We start from the raw sequence: 19,879 nt of genomic DNA on the forward strand, positions 1-19,879 counted from the left end.
GGTGGATTGTTTATATGACCCTGAATTCCATACTGTGTCGTGGAGCTGGCCGCTCTTCATCAGAGAATCATCGCTTTGATCCACGGCTCCGCTTCATGTTGATTACAACGTAAAAAAAATCAGCTGGCTCCTGACCTCAACTCGTTCAGTCAAAATATGTGGAAGGATCTGCCTCTCTTTTCAAAATGCCGTTTTGTGTCCGGAGGCGGTCACAGCTTTAGTCCTCAGCAATTGGCTGTAAACCAAAAGTAGCTTCAGCCAGCTTGGTCCATCCTCCAATCCGATAGATTGGTAACCACACCCAAGCAGTTTATTACCTGCCGTCTACGGCTCCATCTTGTGACCGAACCTGGAATCGCTCTCACCTAATAATCAACCTTCCATGACACAATACATTACAGTTTTTCTCAATTGTTTACACACAAATTCTGGTACTTGAGACACAATGACCACAACATGTAACTCATTCACCAACCCCCTGAACCAATTCTGCTAAACTACAAGCATAATTCCTGCTTTACACTCAAATTGCAGTTCTAAAACACACTTTTCAAAACACTACACACAATTATCTGCTTTTGGCACAATTTTCACAAGGAACACTCTGCCATTCAAATATGCACACTGTCTCATCACAAGGACAATAAAAGAGCAACAGGTGAGCTCTTCAATAGAGCAATGGATGCCAACATTGGAAACAGAGGCAGAGCCAGAGGAGTGAGAGTAAGCGGAGAAGGACGAGGAAGGCCAAGGATCGTAATCTCTGATGAGATCCGAGCCACTTTGGTTGATCATGTGGTCAACCATGGTCTAATAATGAGGTAGGCTGTGTACTATGTACTGTCTGTAGGAAGTGCATCACTGAACAAAAAAAAGGCCTAAGTCATTATGATGAATGGAGAAGAAGTGTTTTCCATTCATCATAGTGTTTTACATTGAGCACATCAGTGTTCAACTGGTTCTTATAAACGTCTATTCATATGTGTTTGTCATTTGAAAACAAAATACCATTTTGAGAAGAAATAACATTGTTTTGAATGTAAAGTTTCATTTTGCAGGAGAATTGAGAGGTTTTGCCCATTGTGTGTTTGTTTTTAGATTTGTGTGTAGAGTTCTGAGAATATGAGGCATTCTTTCAGAAAATGTGTGTAAACAATCGAGAAAAACTGTAATGAAATGTCTGTAACATACTTTGGTCAAAACACCGCAAGGATCATTTGAAACAGAAACCTCTTTACCCTGTCTAAAACAGCTCTCCACTGTGGTATATTGGATCGAGCACTCGGTGCTCGATTGTGTTTGACTGTCACTACGATGGAGTTCTGTGATTGTTTGTTCATGCCTGACAGGTGCGTGATTTTAAATGACCTAACTTGTACTGCATCCCCTCGTCTCCGTGCATTTGTATCGACTTCGATAACCCACGTATAGTATATGACTATAATAGTAATTATACATATAGCATAAAGTCACAACATGGTGTCAGAAGACGGAGTCACGGAATAATTTGCGGATGGTATTTTAAAAGTTAGCTAAAAAAAAAGTGCTAGCACGTGCGAACATGGAGCAGTTCAAGCCGCCACCACCGTTGATACTTACTGGGAATATAGCTGAAAACTGGAGAAGATGGGAACAACGTTTCCAGCTGTATATGATCGCTTCAGGTGCGTTGGATAAGGAAGAGACGGTTAAAATAGCCATTCTGCTGCATACTGTCGGCGAGGAGGCGCTAGAAGTGTATAACACGCTCAGCATCATCCCAGAAGGAGATGAAGAAACAATGGAGGAAGTTCTCCAAGCCTTCACGGACTACTGCAGCCTCCGAAAGAACGTGGTTTTCGAACGCCATCAATTCTGGCCACACGTGATGTCAGCAGGAATATCGGTGGACAGAAGAGCAAAGACTGTGAGTTTGTCAGAAATGAAAATGACATGATTTGGGATAAATGAGTGTTTCGCATAAACGATATTCGTCTGAAGGAGAGACTGTTGCGTGATAATGCGCTCACTTTGCGCGGAGCCATGGACACGTGCAGATCAGCAGAGCTCGCTAAGTGACAAATACAAGCGATGCAGACGTCACAGGTTGTCCAAGACACCTCAGTAGATGCTTTAAGGAAAGCAACAGGGCAAACGTGCACGGGCAGCTGGAACAAGAGCAAAACCAGCAGCAAGAGGCACGTAACGACTGTCTGCCATAAATGTGGAAACAAGCGCGAGCCCCGTCAGTGCCCAGCTTATGGTGCAGTGTGCCATAAATGTGGTAAGAACAACCATTTTTCTAAGGTATGTCGAGCTAGCACTGAGAAAAGCAGCATCTACAAGACAAAGACAATAAATACTTTGGAGAGTGAAGTTGACTCCTTATAGACAAGTTTCCCGGGCACTTCCGGTTTACTTCCTGTTTCTGCCAAGAACTTCCGGCGCAGGCTGAGTAGTGGTGTAAAAATGGCTTTGGAATGGCAACATTCGACCGAAAATCTTGTTAAAAATAGTGTTTTGACCATTCCGCATCAAAGTAAGGTAACATTATGGGCGGACAACATGTTGATATGGCCCAGCATCACAACATCCAAGATCTTTTCTTATTTTATTGATTCCATGGCGGTGGCTGGGAATGCAATTAATAACCTAAGAAAGCTCAGAGGCGTTTCAGTACCTCCATTCCGACAAAGTGGGCTGTGTACTTTTACACGATATGGGCATATAAAGGCCGATGTTCAACCAAGCCAGTCCGTTAACAATTCAGCGCATAACGCCTGGGTTTTGGTTACCAAGACGGGAGATGTGGAGACTGCAGCTGTACCTGTAGCCATGCAGCCGCCGCGCTTTGGAAGGTACGTTAGCCCATCTTATGCTTGTATTAAGATGTTTGTATGTATCCGTGTGTTAATATATAACAGAACACGAAGAGTAATAAAAAGAAAAAGTAATCCCCTCTAGCCTGCCTGCACTAAAAGCATGCTTTAACCCTTCAAAGTCGACTGACGAGCGTCAAAGTGCGCACCCCTGACATATATATTAACAGCTTCTGAATGGATAAAGGTATTAACTTACTTTTTTTTCGATGAAAAAGCTGACATTCATCTGCGTAATAATTAGTAGACTGTGTTGACTTTGAATGATAAGCCTCCCGTATTTGAGTGCAAATCTATAGCATTTTACTCACTTGTAGATGGTTGATGGTCGAAACATTCTCCTTCCGACCAAACATTCAGCAATCGCCACGAGTTGTTGCAACCGTGAACAGCACAATATGTCCCGGAGCCGTGTCGGCGTGTAACACTATCCATAGTTTACTTTTTCTGCGCGCTAACCAAAGACCGTAAAAGACGCTAACTCGCTAACCGGAAGTGCTTTGCAGACACAACCGGAAGTCGTTGGCAGAGTGAAAGGCCAATGGCGGCCCGCCTATTTCACTCAGGAAACTTGTCTATACATAGGCATGGTTTGAATGTGCGAAAAGAAAACATCTCACCAAGCTAAAGTGGATGGTCTCGCGCTGACAGCCAGACATGTTGTTCCGGGGCATAATGGGGTGGTCCCCGGTCAGAGACCACGTCAATGGGTAAACCATGCAGCCGGAAAACGTTTTGCTGCAAAACTTTAGCGGTCTCCTTGGCAGTGGTTAGCTTTGGTAGTGGTATTAATAGAGCAGACTTTGAAAATCAATCAATGACCGTGAGGGGGGCAGGCCAGTTACAAAATCCAAGGCGATGTGGGGCTAGGAATGGGCAGAGGATGAAAAGTTCGGAGGTTGGCGTGTGCTCTTATGCTGGGAGCAGACCAGGCCCCACTGGAGAACCTGCGGACGGAGGTTGGCAGGAACAAACAGCCGGTTAACCGGACAAGCACTGAGAGCAGGATGTTCGGCATTGGAGCGTTTAACCCTGTCCTCCACCTCCCAGGTTACCGCACCAATAACACACTCCGGGGGAAGGATACCTTCAGGATGAGGAGGAGAGCTCTCGGGCTGTAATTGCCGGGACAAGGCGTCGGGTTTGATGTTCTTGGAGCCTGGTCTGTAAGAGAGCAAGAATTCAAACCGATTAAAAAAAAGAGCCCACCTTGCTTGACGGGCGGTCAGTCGTTTGGCCGAGCGGATGTATTGCAGATTTTTGTGATCCGTCCAGACCACAAATGGCTGCTCCGCCCCCTCCAACCAGTGTCTCCATTCCTCCAATGCCAGTTTGACTGCCAAAAACTCCCGGTTTCCAATGTCGTAATTCCTCTCTGATGGGGACAGCTTCCGGGAGAAGAACGCACAAGGATGAACCCTTTGGTCCTCAGCCGACCGCTGAGAAAGGACTGCTCCTACACCAGTGTCTGAGGCGTCAACCTCCACAATAAACTGCCAGGCTGGATCTGGGAGTATGAGGATGGGAGCAGAGGTACGTACGTTGTGTTTTCCTATTTGCTTTTGTGTTTTCCTATTCATCGTTGTGTTTTCCTATTTGTCGTTGTGTTTTCCTATTTGCCGTTGTGTTTTGCACTTCAGGGCCACCGTGTATATATATATATATATATATATATATATATATATATATATATATATATATATATATATATGGAGGACTAAAAGTGCCATAATTAAATAAATAAACACACCATTAAATAATTACTTAAATGTGTCATTAATTAATTAAAATACCGATTCATTGTATGTGAAATGCATATATAACTATTTCACTATTTACATTTCATGATCCTGCATTGCAGCGCTTCATGAATTACTTAAAACTGTCAAACTGACCCATCAAAAGTTGGTAGGCGGAACCTGAACACCTGATTGGTTACCCTGTGCATCAAGTCAAGACAAATCAATTCCAGATAATGGATCGCTGCAGAGCTACTGAACACATTCCAACACACTGGGTGGCGCTATTCACCTCTACGTTGGTTTGGATACGCTGTTAAACAGAACTTTCATTGCAACAGCGGAGAGATGACGCGGTCCTGCTAGACCCAATGACCAAGGACGCAGACGCCGTGCGAGGTGCAGGACAAAATGTCAAAAAGTTGCCCGGAGCTGCTGAGAGAAGCAGCGAATTTGATTGAGGAAGCTCTGAGCAGAAGTCCAACGGCTCCGTCGTCACAGAAGATACCGGCCGCTCAATCACGTACACAAAGCTCCAACAAGGGGGAGGCTTTGAATTTCTAAAACTTGTAGGATCTACTCTCAGTCGAAATCTTGCATTGCTTCAATGTCCCAGCACTGGATCCACCCTTGCCTATCTGAAAGATCCATCGACGATGATTGGACAGGCTACAATCTACATACGTCCACTTCAACAGGATCTACCCTTAGATTGTGTACATAAATTTACAGTGACCTAGTTTAATACAAAATCAAAACAAAGATTACTAGTGACTTTTAATCATTAATTAAAATCCATTTGTTGTTGTTAGGAGAGCTCACGTCCTGCCTCTGGTCCAGTCATCCCCTGCATCACTTGTCAGAAGGAAGTTCCCTTTTCAGAGGTGAAGCTCCACAGATTGAGCTGCAATGGGTATGTACTTCCTAAAGCAATGCAAAGGTAGCATATTCATTTTCTTTGGGAATATGTCCTCTTAGAGTGTTGTGCACACAAATAAGCCAGTATGACCATCATTTCAATTGTGTTCACTTCAAGGACACCCATGCAGGAAAGAGAACAAGAGGGAGGCCAAAGGGAAGAAAATGATAGTGAGACAGCCCTAGTCAGTGACAGTGTTCCAGTGAGGTCTGAAACATCAGCTGAGAGTGCAGTAGTTCCAGCAGTGATTGTCAACGAGGAGTTGGATCGCAAAGAAACAGTGTGTGTGTCATCACAAATGTGTTATAAGATTGTGTGTAACTGAAAAGTCAATAGAAAGATAACACTTGTAAGATATAATTGGATAAGATAATACAGTTACAGGCAATTAATAACATGCACCTGGGTTTTTCTATTTTTCTCATATTTAGTTTTTGTTGAATGCCGTTTTTATGTCAACTCAGCGTTGTGACAGATTTTGGGAAACCACTTAGAATGAAGATGGATGTAAGGGAGTCTGAAGAGGACCGGGAACGGGAGCTTCTCTTATTCTATAAACAGCAGCAAGAATGGGCATGTCCTCTTCATTGTACTCTGGTTGGTAAGTAATATAAAGTTTATAATATAAATACACCAGTACAGTTTATACCACTCAAGTAGCATATATGGAATGGTCCCATTCGAAAATGGGAGAATGGAATGCACAAAATTATATAATTGATAAAAATGTTATGTATGTGAATATTGTGCACAATATACTTTTATGTGGAATAATCAATATTAAGGATGCTGGTCTAGAATTACAGCCAATAGAATTTTGACTATTTTTCTCCCTTGCTTGTTAAATGTTAGCTAATCCAGTTACCTGTATTTCTCCGCCACTTTTTTTCCACTGTGTTATTATCGGTAGTTTATTTCAGGTGATGTTGCTGTTGGAGAGGGAGTGATGCGGTACTTTATGACAACAATCATATCCAAACTCCAGTTTGGATTCAGTCTAGATCTTGGTAAGTACACGCACACGTTCTGGTGGTTGATGAACGCAGATATGTGCTGTTTAGCGGAGGGCCGGTGGGCAATGTTTTGTGTCAGGTAAATCAGTAAGTAGGGTATACAGGGGGGTTGCATTTGAAGTGGTTTGGGGTCCTTCTGTAAGTCATTTTGGAGTAGGCTACAATTTGGTTTAAGTGAATTCTACAAGCAGCAATACCACAGGCAAAGTAATCGCCCGTTCCAAACAGGCACATTTTCAACGGGCACTGCACTAGTATGATGTAATTTTATGTATTTAAGAGGTTAATTGTTGTGACTTTATTCCCTGCTCTCTTTACAGGAGGAATGGGCCGAACACTGCTATTTGAGGGTGAACCTGACCATCTTGTTCCAGCAGCATCAGAGGCACTTATTGAAAGCAACCTCTTCTGGGTTGCAGGAAGGATGTTGGCCCACACCTTTCTGCATGACGGTCCCCATGTCACAGGATTAAGTCCTGCTGTAATTCATGTACTGTTCAATGGGGACCCTGAAATGGCTACTGTTGTTGTTGAAGACTGTCCTGATCTGCACATCAGGAGCATCATAGAACTTTTATGTAACCTAAAAGAAACTTTGCCATGTAAAAAATATTGCTTGGGCAGATATAATAAATAGTATGGTCCTTATTCTATCTTGAACAAGAAGAACTTGTTCTTGGAACAGAAAGAAACAGTTTCAGATCTTTCCATGTCTTGGGATCATCCGGCAGTCACCAAAACAAATCGGAGATGGCTACATAATAAACTTCTACTCCATGCAGTGAGTTCCTGCTGGTTAAGTGACAGAATTCATTGCTGTACTTGTTGAAATTATAGAATGTATTCTGAACCCTGGCTTGTTAATGTTAACACGAGAGTTTAAGTACTAACATTTTAATGGATTTTATAAGGCACTTTATTGTGCTTTTATTAACATTTTTTCTACTGTGCCAACTTTTGTCAAATTTGGGTTAAGGATTTGGGCTGTAATATGGGTCGGTCTGTCTCTTAGGTCGTTGGGAGGACCATGCGCCAAATTAAACAGTTGACAAAGGGACTGAAAGATGTGATGGTATGGCCCCTGCTGACATCTAGGCCAGATGTTGTCCCACTTCCTTTCCCCAAAATGGCTGAAATGCAGTTCACACCCCAGGTAAGTCAGTAATTTAGTTATATTTGTGACTTAACTTGATGAATTTTATGTCTATTTTCAATGACTGAGCTGGCTATTTTTCCATTTTCCAAGAATGTCATCTGCATAGTCCTTCACCAAAATAAGTTCTCCCTTTTTAAAATTACAATTTTTGTTTTCTTTAAGATGCTCCTAGAAAAATCACATGGCCAGTTGAGGACAGTGATGATGAAGACTTTGACTTGGACACCACCTGCCGCTTCACTGGCTTTCTAAGGATGTTCATTGAAACAGGTATAAACCTAATTTCTCTCTTTACAAATGCTTCTATGTCTCCTGGCTAGATATGATCAAATAAAGTTGAACTAAATGTCTTCAATCCATTGTATGACTTTTAGCTTCATCAGGTACCCTGGCCCAGCTGCTGACATTCTGGGTTGGCTGGGAGATGCTTCCTCCTGAACTGACAGTGGAGATTTCTGAGGGAACCCTTCCTATGTCCTCCACATGCTTTGAAACACTAAACCTGCCATCCATCCATCCATCCATCGTCAAACCGCTTATCCTGCAGACAGGGTCGCGGGGGGGCTGGAGTCCATCCCAGCCAACTTTGGGCGATAGACCGGGTACATCCTGGATTGGTCGCCAGCCAATCGCAGGGCTAACACAGAGACATACAATCATTCACACTCACACATCTACGGGCAATTTAAAGTCCCCAATTAACCTGATCCCCAGAGCATGTCTTTGGACTGTGGGAGGAAGCCGGAGTACCCGGAGAGAACCCACGCAGACACGGGGAGAACATGCAGACTCCACACAGAAAGGCCACTGGGCAGAGTCAAACCCAGGACCTTCTTGCTGTGAGGCGACAGTGCTAACCACCACGCCACCGTGCCGCCTAAACCTGGCAGCTCATTTCAAAATCTACATGGACTTTGAGAAAGCACTTGTCGCTGCTATAAAAAGTACTGGATTTGGGCTTGTTTAAGTTTTTTCAGACAGATGTCAATTAGGGCAGGGCAATATTTCAATATTATATCTATTGTGATTTTGAAGCGTAATATTGTTACATGGTAAGTTTAGTCTTTTCCTGGTTTCAAAGGCTGCATTACAGTAAAGTGTCATTTTCTGAATTTACCAGACTGTTCTAGCTGTTCTATTATTTGCCTTTAACCACTTAGTCATTATATGCACATTATGATGGTTATTTTTCAGAAATTTAAATGTGGAAGATATTTTGTGAATGAATCAATTGTCAACCATACAATATCGTCATTGAGGTGTTTGGTCAAAAATATTGTGATATTTGATTTTCTCCATATTGCCAGCCCTAATGTCAATGCCTACACTGTTCAGATGAATTGACACAAGTTCAGTGTCTTTGAAAACTTTGATTAACACACTGTGCACAGTAGTTGACTTTTTATTTTATTTTTATTCTGCACATTATATATATATATATATAATATTTTTATTTAAAAAAATAAATATTTTATATATATTTTATATATATATAATATATATATATATATATATAATATATTTATTTTTGTTATATATATATATTTATTATATATATATATAATATATTATATATATAATATATATATAATATATATAATATAATATAAAAAATAATATATAATAATATATATATAAAAAAATAAATATTATATATATATATATATATAATATTTATTTTTTAAAAGGAAAGCAAACTTTCAGCTTTTAACTGCTTGTTCTAACACAACAAATTAAACATGTGTTGGACATCAGTCTAAGATTCTTGATAACACTTCCACAGTCTCTACATATAGTCTAAGCGCATCAGTAACAGAAACTCCTGGAGCTGGCAAAATTGCAACCTCTTCATCTGAGAGCTCACGGGCCAGCTGAACTTCGGGGACTGACACAGTGCCTCCATGAAGGCTGTGAGGTCCGTTCCAGTCGATCCCATACTCTTCAGGAATCTGAAAAGATGACAAGCATAATCAAACTTGTACTTAAAAATAGTTTGACATGTCCTTACACAAGATTGTTATTTTTGGTCACCAAGTCAGTGAGAAATTGTTGGTTATTAAAATCAGTTTTGTAAAATAATACAGCTGTAGTATGCACTGTAGAAACTACAGCTCACAGGTTGATCTTTAAAAGCTTGGGAGATTTTAAAGAGACAATTATCTATAGTAAATGTTCCATTTAAAGTACCACATTAAGCACAATTTTTTCCTCCCATAATTACTTTGGGGAAACACTTTAGAAACGTGTTTAAAGTTGATTGTTAACCTCAGTAGGATCCTCCTCAGGGCCTTGCTCTCTGTAACTTCTCCAGAGTTGCTGTGGTGACCGATTCCTTTCAGTTCTCAGACCGTGAAAGTTCCAAGCATCTCGAAAAGAGTCTAGGCTTTGCTGAACCAGTGGAAGGAAAATCCGGTGCAGAGCGAAATTATGGGACTTCATTGTCTGGATTCAGTGTTCCCTGATCTTCCAATGAATTAAAGATCTGATAGAAGAGGTCCAGGGCATGTTCATAAACATCTCTCCACATCCTCTCTATTCTGTGTTTAGGATAAAATTGACAAATTGTTAATTTATGTGACATATGCTAAAGTACATTCAACTGGTATGTTAGTTGTGTGAGCCTAGTTGCCAAACATATTTATTTACTGCTGATTGTGGACACTTCTGCCTGTGATGTGTGAATTCCTGTCGGTACCTCTGCTTCTGATCATGAATTCTGCTACATCTGCATTCTCCCCCCCTTTATCAGACCGTACCCTTGATGGCAGCCCATACTGCTCAACAGCGGCGATAAAGCTCTGTAAGACCGTATGAGCTCTGTTATTGCCAGCCACAGTCAGGTAGACCACTAAACGACTGAATCCATCCACCCCACCGTGGACAACAAATCTCCACCTGTTGCAAACACATGAAAAGATACAACTTTATTGTAAAACAATTGTAATGAAACATCTAGAACGATGCATTGTTTATCTGCTAATATCACTGAACTGATGACCTTATGGTGGCCATCTATATGCCACAAAGAGTTTGGGCCTGGAACAAAATATTGCCGTCGCCTTAATACACGCAGCCTCAGACGTCTCATGTAGACTCCCTCTGCATCTACTCTGCGTAAAGACTCTTGCAGTCTTGAGACTGAGGGGAAGAACATCCGGACAGCTGAGAATATTACTGTCAGATATTGTTCCACCTCTATTAAACAGGAGGCTAAAAATCACAGGACATGTCTATCCTGATGATAGAAGTCAGCTGTCCTGAAATGTGTGTTTCTCTTCTATTATACACATTCTACATCTCAGAGGCGATGTCTTTCCATAAGCGGGCTTCCTTCACCTTTCAAAAGGGCAGAGCTCCGAATTAAAAATACATTTAAATAATGCCCATATTATTATACTCACTTGGAACACGCACACCTCTTGCATTCAGGTGACCACGCATTAGCTTGTAGCCGGTGTTAGGATGACTTCTGTGAATTTCACTTACAATATGGTCCAACTCCTCATCATTCACAGCTGAATAGAGATCTGTTTTTCTGTAGAAACAAAAAAAACACAACATCAAGTAATATTACCTTAAACGCCATATTCTTTCAGAGTGTATGAGAGCAGCAATTCATAAACAGAAACCTCATGAATTCATGTAAATACCTTAAACTGTATTGTTGCATGCGCCTCCTGATGGTCCTCTTTGACACTCCGAACATCGCTGCAATTTGAACTCCGGGAACTCCACAAAGAACTTGACGCTCCAGAACTGCACTCGGTATGTCAAACGGCAAACGGCCCGGTCCCTGTGTGTGTTGGGCCTGATGCGCCCTGGTACCAGAGAAGCGGTGGACAACTTCTTCTTGATTTGCAATTACTCTGTGGTCGATATCTTTGTCGAAAAGTGCGGAAATGACTCCAACAACTTCAATTAGTTCCTCTGCTTTACTAGCTACATGCTCTGATTCAGCAGGTCCTGCTTCTACATCCTCTGCTAAGTTTAGAATGTCTCTCACCAACTCCCTGGAAAGTTCACGGAGATCCTCCATGTTTCTATCCAGGTACTCTACTTCAGACCAAAGCAATGGATCAGACTAGATTCGCGTTAGCCCCGCCCACTGACTTTGATGGGTCAGTTTGACAGTTTTAAGTAATTCATGAAGCGCTGCAATGCAGGATCATGAAATGTAAATAGTGAAATAGTTATATATATATTTTACATAAAATGAATCGGTATTTTAATTAATTAATGACACATTTAAGTACACATTTATGTATTTAATTCTAATTTTAATTAACTAATGACACATTTAAGTACACATTTATGTATTTCATTCTAATTTTAATTAATAAATGACACATTTAAGTAATTATTTGATTGTGTATTTATTTATTTAATTGTGGCACTTTTAGTCCTCCATACATATAAAGGCCATATAATATTGTTAAGCTGCTATAGGCTTAGAATGCCGGGGGAATTCTTAGGACACACCAAGCTCCTCTTGCACGCTCTTGTTCTACCATAATTCACATTTTATTAATGCACATGACTAATTCAGCTTCTTTCCGGGAGTTTTTTTTGTGCTTTCTTCCCTATCAGGTCTCCGTAGATCGTGGTTCCTTCGGGACCCTGGTCCTGACACCTACCGTGGCCATGCTGACGCCTGCTGCTGCCATCATCATCATCATCATTATTTTAGATATTAATCATATTACTTTACTCATAAACCGACATTACCCTCTCCTAAAATCTCTGTGCTCTCCCTCCCCACAGGCTTCTGTGGATGGTGGTTCTATGTGATGGTGGTTGCCCCTGCAGTGGTCCTGCTGTGCGCCTGGCTTACTACTCACAACTACTTCATTACTATCATTTCTGTCATAGGAATTGCATGTATTATACATTGTTCATTCTGTACACATGGCATCCATTGTAGTCTGTCCATCCCGGGAGTGGGATCCCTCCTCTGACGTTCTCCCTAAGGTTTCTTCCCTTTTTTCCCTCTTGTAAGGGTTTTTTCATTTTTTGGGGAGTTTTTCCTGTGCCGATGGTGGGTTTCGGGGCAGAGGATGTTGTATGTGTACAGACTGTAAAGCCCTCTGAGGCAAATTTGTAATTTGCGATAATGGGCTATACAAAATAAAATGACTTGACTTGACTATGTTGTAAAAAATACTGCAACCTGCTTCTCTAGCCTACACACACACTCTCAGAATAAACAGACCAACAGACCATCACTATGAGATATTAATTTACACTACATTTTTAAAAACACAGTCTTTCAAATTTTAAACCTGTAGAATTGGAAACAGATTTTTTAGATGTAAAATCAATATTCTCAATACTGCGGTTCACAAATCTCCCACATGCTGGTGTGTGCATACATACTAAACATTATCTTTCAGTAATCAGGGGGATATACGCACACAAAGACCCACTTTCTGCTCAGAGGCCACTTCAAACAAGGCTCTTGAATTTAGATGAGCTTCCTAGTCAAAAGGAACACACACGCACATACTATTTGCAATTTAAAATGTTCTTTTAGAGTGCCATGTGATCATTCCTTTGATCGGTCAGTCGCTGAATTGTTCAACCCGTACATCCATCTCATTTGTCGGCTCTTCTGCGATTACTGTCTTACAGATCCAACTAAATGGATAAAGATGGGATCCAGCTGAAATAAAGACCTGAATTAAACGGACAAATTTACGGGCTGCTGTTTGGATATCTGGAAAATTGATCAGGTTTGTTAAGTTTAAATATCTCTCTGTCTCCCCCCCTCTTCTCATCTGCTGTTGCTATGCCATCTGGTATCCTTGGTGATGCCTGATACAGGTGACCTCAGACTGGATGACCTTCCTTTTTTTTCTGACTGTCAGTATATTATTGTGTGTGTTATTGCTGGTTTGTGAGTTGTGTTTGTTTATCAGTCTGTGTCTCTTTTAATGTGAATGCGGGTTGTAGCTTGCATGTAATATTGTGTGTCATTATTAGTGTGTGTATCTTCAGTTATGTATGTTGGCGATGGTACTGATTGATTCTCGCTGTTGTGTGTGTGTGTGTCTAAATGTGTTCAGTATGGCAGGTCCAGTGCAGAATTCACACAGGCTGTCTGTGAAAACGTGGACAGAGGATGAGAGTGACAGAGCTGAGAGCACACCAAGCAGGTCGGGACACACACACATGCACACACGTTCTTGATCACATATATAATACTGGTGTCACTACATACATAGTACAAAACTAGGGATAACTGTGAAATATTATAAAATATCTTCTGTTCTGTGTTGTATTGCATTCTAATGTGGGTTTGCATATTTTTGTATGTTGTGAAAGTTAATGTAGTTTACTAATATCTACATTTTACATTTAAAACTGCCCAAATCAGAAAGGGCTGTGTAGTCGAGCGATGTTACTAATAATGCCAAACCTATTGAAATATCAACCAACCCTGCGGTTACCCCTCGGCTCTGCAGAACGTTTCCACTTCTTTCCAGTTCAACAGCAAAGAACTTGATTGTTTTGTTTTAAACAAAGGCTACCTGGTATGTTACCGGCCCAGCATCAAATGGCACAAAGAGTTAGGCTCTTAACATTTGGCATCACAGTACAGTCAACTCCTAGATATCAAAGACACAGATTTTTCTAGAAGGGATTTGCTAAATGACCAAAACAGAGTAAAAAGGACAGTGAATATTCTACTAATGGTGCGTTCACACCATACACCACAGGATTACATACAAAGTCTATGCACAGAAGCGATGAGGCTGGAGTAATGCAAATCTGTGATTGAGCGTTTCTCACGTCGAGTTCCTGATGATGTCGATTTCAGGCAAATGCAGCAAACACGAAAGTATTTCCTCTTTGGCGACAAAATAGCGTGACGCTGTGGTGCAATAGCCTATCGGCATTGAGATGCTCCATGTTGTCACTGATGTCCTGCATATATCTACAATACATCCTCGTACCTTTATTGCGACTGGTCCGGGAAAGACGTTGCACTTTTAACAGCATACAACCATATCTGCCTCAAAGAAAATGTATTTGTGATGTGTGTGTTGGGGTATGCGTGTGTAGGGCACAGTCGATGTGTGATGACACTTCATCGGAGCTTCAGAGGATGGCGGCCATTGACCGAAGAGATATTAATTCTCAGAATTCTTTGCATGGACATGGAGCTTTGTCGAGGTATGACACACTACAGATAACTAACCTACATGTTTAACCCTTTGAATATTCAAACAAATGTGTTCAGACCAGATTTCTTTCTAGTGTGTGATTTAATAATTAGAAACATATTTGTCCTACAACTTCAGGATTGTTAGTATGGTGATGACTCTGCGAGAATGGGCGCAGAAGAGTTTGGGTGAGGAGACGGAGAGACCGGATTCCTTCTTAGAACGTTTCAGAGGCCCCGCCAACACGGACATGCAAGCTCCGCCCAGCAGGTTCAGCCACAGCGGCTCCGATACAGAGCATGAAATCAGACGCTCTAGACACATGTAAACTACAAATAAGACAATCCGCCCCCACACACACAAAATGCGGAGATTTCAAAAAATCTATTGCCGCTTCAACATAAATTTCTACATTTCTGTTTCTCCTCATCTTTGTCAGGAAGCGGAAGTGCAATGTCAAGGTCTTATCACCATCTGATGATGCATACTACTACTGGCTGTTGGTGATTGGTGCTGCTGTATTCTATAACTGGACTCTGCTAGTTGTCAGGTTTGGAAATATTACTGGGCCGCTACAACAAGACTAGTGAAAATATCTTCTTCTTGCTACTGTGAAACATATTTCTCAAGTATGCCACAGACAAGTCACTTTTCACACATCTTCTGTTGAGTTCATTGCAGTTGGCGTCTATAAAGGGTTTTATTACAGCCATCTGCTTAACTGTCCCTTGCCCCAATTACGGAGGTATTGCCCTGTCAAGTGGGAAAAGGGCACAAGACAGACTCATTCCTAACTGCAACTATGTGTAAGAGAGGCTTAGAAATACTACTATGACAACTCCTTCTTCAGCTCCATTTGTTTCAGTCGTACAACTCCTATCACCATTATGTCCAACAGCTAAAACAGTGCTAATAAATCCACTGTACACAACCTGCTCAGCACTAAGCAGTAGTAAAGCAAAGTCAGCAATTAGCTAGACTATTTGATCATTTAGCAGCAAAGGGGTTTACCAGGGGTTGGTAGAGACCAAAAATCAGCATCAACAGAAGAGGGAATTCCGTGATTGTTGCTTTAATTTATTTTATTTACTAAGTAACTAATGTATGTGTTTTTGTAGGGCCTGTTTTGATGAGCTCCAAATGAGAAATGTGTTGGTCTGGCTGGTGTTGGACTACATATGTGATGGAGTCTATATTCTGGATATAGCTGTTCGTCTCCACACAGGTATAATTGGTGGCACAATTGCTACTTCAAAATGTTTGTTTAAAAACTTGGTTTAAAAACGTTGTCTTTAACCATTGACTTGACATTTTCACTGTGATGCTCCTCATTGGTTTATGGATAATGGTTTTGAAGCCTCTAATTTGTGATTTTGGTCGTTGCCATCTGGGTTTTTGGCCTTCGAAATAATGTTTTCAAATGGTTAACTTTTGAGAACATCTGGGACTATAATTTATTGAAATAACATTATGCTCTGTTGAGGAAGAATGTATCTGATTAATTGACACCTTAATTAAACCTACAATTACTCTAAACTTATTTATTTACTTTATTGTTTACTGAGATTCATTTTGTAATGGACTTTAAAACAAGAGGAGTAACCCCTTTTCGGCTATTAGGAAGAATGCATGTTCAAAGCACTTCCAATACCGCCAGGTCTTAACTAATAGGTGTGTAATGTGAGAGACTCCCACATTGATTCAATTTTCTATGCTGATTATGCATGTGAAGGTTTTCTCGATCAAGGCTTGATGGTGAAAGATACGCGCCGTCTGAGAGAAACCTACATTCGAACCTTTCAGTGTAAAAGTGACATCTGCTCCATCCTCCCAACCGACCTCCTGTACCTGACTGTTGGAATCAGCTACAAACCCCTTCTTCGGTTCAACCGGCTGCTACGTCTGCCACGCCTACTTGAGTGGTTCGAACGCACTGAGACACGGACGGGCTACCCTAACGCGTTTCGCATCTGTAAATTGGTTCTGTACATCCTCGTGATCATCCACTGGAACGCTTGTGTGTACTACAGCTTCTCCAAAGTCCTTGGACTGGGCTCTGATTCTTGGGTCTATCCCAATGCATCCGATCCTGAGTTTGGCTCCCTGACCAGAAGTTACATATACTGTCTGTACTGGTCCACTCTGACGCTGACCACTATTGGAGAGACGCCTCCTCCTGTTAGAGATGAGGAATACTTGTTCCTGATATTTGACTTCCTGGTAAGTCTATAGCACTATGTACTTTAGCTGATGTTATCTTACCTTGACTGATCCACAAAAGCGTTTTTTTTGTTTGTGTGGATCTCAGTTTTACAATACTAACACAGGTACTTCTGTCCAAGGTTGGTGTTCTGATTTTTGCCTCCATTGTGGGCAATGTCGGATCCATGATCTCCAATATGAATGCCACGAGAGCAGGCTTTCAGAGCCGTGTAGACACACTGAAACACTACATGCAATTCAGGCATGTGAGCAAGGTACTAGAGCAGCGCGTCATCCGCTGGTTTGATTACCTCTGGACTAATCAGAAGACGATAGATGAACAAGAAGTGCTGAGGAGTCTTCCCAATAAACTGAGAGCGGAGATAGCTATCAATGTTCACCTGGAAACACTGAAGAAGGTAATGAAACTCGTAGACCATGTGACCCAAATTCAGTTTCCCTCTCAAACCTCTTTTCTCCATCAATGAAAATCATTATGTCATCATTGAAAGGTTGAATTTTGCTAAAACACACACAAGACTTCAACATTTTATATATCTTTGTCTGTTTCTGCATGGACACAAAGGTGCGTATCTTCCAGGACTGCGAGGCAGGCCTTCTTGTGGAATTGGTACTAAAACTCCGACCGCAAGTTTTCAGTCCTGGAGACTACATCTGTAGAAAGGTATTCATTTTACTGGCATTGTTAGAGGACGTTGTCAGTGTCTACTGCTGTAGTACTGTTATGTATGTACTGTATAAATCTTTGAATTTCCTTATGTGCATGGAAATAAAACACTCGTAAAAACACAGCTCCATAGCATTGCTTATGATTAAAAGAAGTCACCTGTAAGTTCCTTTTTTAAAAAGCTCCGATGTATATTCTCTTTGTCTGCTCTATTTTTACAAAGGGAGATGTCGGTAAGGAGATGTACATAATCAAAGATGGCCAGCTGGCAGTGGTGGGGGAGGACGGAGCCACCCAATTTGCCATTTTGACTTCGGGAAGCTGCTTTGGAGAAATCAGCATCCTGAACATCAGTGGTAGCAAGATGGGAAATCGGCGAACGGCTAACATTCGCAGCCTGGGATACTCAGATCTGTTCTGCCTTTCCAAACAAGACCTGATGGATGCACTTCAGGAATTCCCCCACGCCAGAGCCCAGCTGGAGCAGAGGGGGCGGGATATCCTGCGGAAGGAGGGGCTTCTGGAAGAAGTAAATGTGTCCGCAGGGGAGGAGCTTGAGGAAAAGGTGGAGAGGCTGGAAACAAGTCTGGATAGGCTACAGGTTAGAGCTATTAGTACACTACTGCAGCCGCTACTGGTACATACAAGAATGCTAATAGCTTCTGATCGCATTGTTTTCAGACAAGTTTGGCCCGTCTACAGAGTGAGTTCAACTCTTTCCAGCTCCGACTGAAACAGAGAATCACAACGCTCGAACACAACGTAACCACGATGGCAACAGGCAGTGGGTTCCTGTCCGACGGTGTCGAGAGTGTTTTTGGTGGTGACGGTGTGTGCAGTGAAATCAACATCCGGCTTTGAAAAATGAAAATTCCTCACTGCTTTAAACCCTCTGACTTTTACAATTATACACACTAATTAATGGAAAAATTTCGGTGATTTTGGTGTACCTAAAATTAATTAAAATTCTCTCAACTGTGCCTGTGGAACAGACTGTGTTGAAATGCATAGTAAATCAAACGTAATGGCTACCCCAGAGCTAACCAGTACACTACTATGGAATGTTAATAAGCCAAAAGAGTGTCCATTTGAATTGTGTGAAACATGATGCTTCAGTTTGTCGTTTACCAACAGAGGGCAATCAGGGCATTGCCACAAATGTTAGAAAATGCCTTCCTATAATGAGAACTCAATATGACATATATGCATCATATTTACACTTCACAAATAGATCTAGTGGCTTCTTCAATTGGTCGGAATTTCTCACTCTAACATGAAGTGACCATAAACTTTCGGTCCTCACATTAGCTTATTAAGCTAATGTGAGGACCGAAAGTTTATGGTATATATATTCATACATAGTATAAAAATTCCACTGATAGCGCTTCTACCAGGGGCGGACTGGCAATAAGAGATACCGGAGAAATATGTCAGACATACAAGGAATTTGACTGGGCGGTTGGTGCATAATAGCAGACAGTACGACAATGGACGACAAGACAACAGTGTACGAGGAATAAAATAAAATATAATACTATGGGTTAGTAGTATAAGGTTATGGGTTAGTTTAAAAATAAAGGAATAAAACTTAAAGTTAAAAAGTAAAAAATGTTTAAAAATTAAAAAGTGCAAAAGTGCGAACTGAAAGTGGCAGTAGTCCTGATGGACCTCAGCCTCCTGCCAGATGGAAGGGGCGCAAACATGTCTTCTTATAACTGGCCCGCGGGTGAATTGGACACAAACGGCTGATACTAAAAGTCCCAGAAGGCACTGAGAAAGCTACTCGAGACAAATCTTGCGACTTCTGTGGTGTAAAGGTGGGGCTCCCCAGCGGGCACTCACAGCAAGGGATTGTAGGGGACACATATTATTTTGTATTGGTATTGTATAGAATTCTGGTATTGTAAGTATACAGTATTTTGATTTTTGTGCCAGTTTTAAACATGTCCTTCTCTGGGATTGAGTTTGACACCACTGCTGTATCCTTCTCTTGCATCACTCGCTCGCAGACAAAGATGTTTTGGAGCTGACACCACCAAAACTTATATCCTTTAGTGGTGGAACTGAGCTCAGGGAGAAAAAGAAGGGAGGTATACAGGAAGGTGAATAAAAATACTTTAAAATTTCTGACTTGTTTGACA

General features: G+C 41.4%; 2 protein-coding genes and 1 long non-coding RNA gene across 22 annotated transcripts; 2 read left to right on the top strand and 1 right to left on the bottom strand.

The window, feature by feature from the left end:
- Positions 1-1,337: 1,337 nt before the first annotated feature.
- On the top strand, positions 1,338-9,434 carry LOC120817910 (uncharacterized). 20 transcript variants are annotated; one of them, XR_013467567.1, is made up of 10 exons: positions 1,343-2,263; positions 3,909-4,391; positions 4,939-5,313; positions 5,410-5,510; positions 5,981-6,117; positions 6,437-6,523; positions 6,850-7,310; positions 7,542-7,682; positions 7,848-7,955; positions 8,060-9,434. XR_013467567.1 is itself a non-coding variant. In XM_078102139.1 (10 exons), exons 1-5 carry the CDS (start codon positions 2,071-2,073, stop codon positions 5,955-5,957), a joined length of 528 nt encoding a protein of 175 aa, XP_077958265.1. In that variant the 5' UTR covers positions 1,343-2,070; the 3' UTR covers positions 5,958-6,117; positions 6,427-6,523; positions 6,850-7,310; positions 7,542-7,682; positions 7,848-7,955; positions 8,060-9,434. The 20 variants fall into 20 exon arrangements, 7 of the variants coding, with proteins under 7 accessions (XP_077958265.1, XP_077958264.1, XP_077958259.1 ...); XM_078102139.1 differs by lacking the exons at positions 3,909-4,391; positions 4,939-5,313 and adding exons at positions 2,779-2,837; positions 5,634-5,798 and having other exon boundaries at positions 5,948-6,117; positions 6,427-6,523; XM_078102138.1 differs by lacking the exons at positions 3,909-4,391; positions 4,939-5,313 and adding exons at positions 2,779-2,837; positions 5,634-5,798 and having other exon boundaries at positions 6,427-6,523.
- LOC144406306 (uncharacterized) lies at positions 9,345-11,724 on the bottom strand. Its single transcript, XR_013467580.1, has 4 exons — positions 11,336-11,724; positions 11,087-11,220; positions 9,951-10,580; positions 9,345-9,634 (listed from the first exon to the last, which is right to left on the bottom strand). It is a non-coding gene; the product is annotated as an uncharacterized LOC144406306 (long non-coding RNA).
- A 1,548-nt stretch (positions 11,725-13,272) lies between these two features.
- On the top strand, positions 13,273-18,718 carry LOC120818021 (cyclic nucleotide-gated cation channel-like). The gene is made up of 11 exons (XM_078102131.1): positions 13,273-13,414; positions 13,748-13,837; positions 14,748-14,858; positions 14,987-15,172; positions 15,288-15,398; positions 15,967-16,073; positions 16,581-17,068; positions 17,191-17,469; positions 17,637-17,735; positions 17,962-18,339; positions 18,420-18,718. The coding sequence occupies exons 2-11, from the start codon at positions 13,749-13,751 to the stop codon at positions 18,597-18,599; spliced, it is 2,028 nt and encodes a 675-aa protein (XP_077958257.1). The 5' UTR covers positions 13,273-13,414; position 13,748; the 3' UTR covers positions 18,600-18,718.
- The last annotated feature ends 1,161 nt before the right edge of the window (positions 18,719-19,879 follow it).

Source organism: Gasterosteus aculeatus, chromosome 4 (assembly GCF_964276395.1).
Source record: "Gasterosteus aculeatus chromosome 4, fGasAcu3.hap1.1, whole genome shotgun sequence".
NCBI lineage: Eukaryota > Metazoa > Chordata > Actinopteri > Perciformes > Gasterosteidae > Gasterosteus > Gasterosteus aculeatus.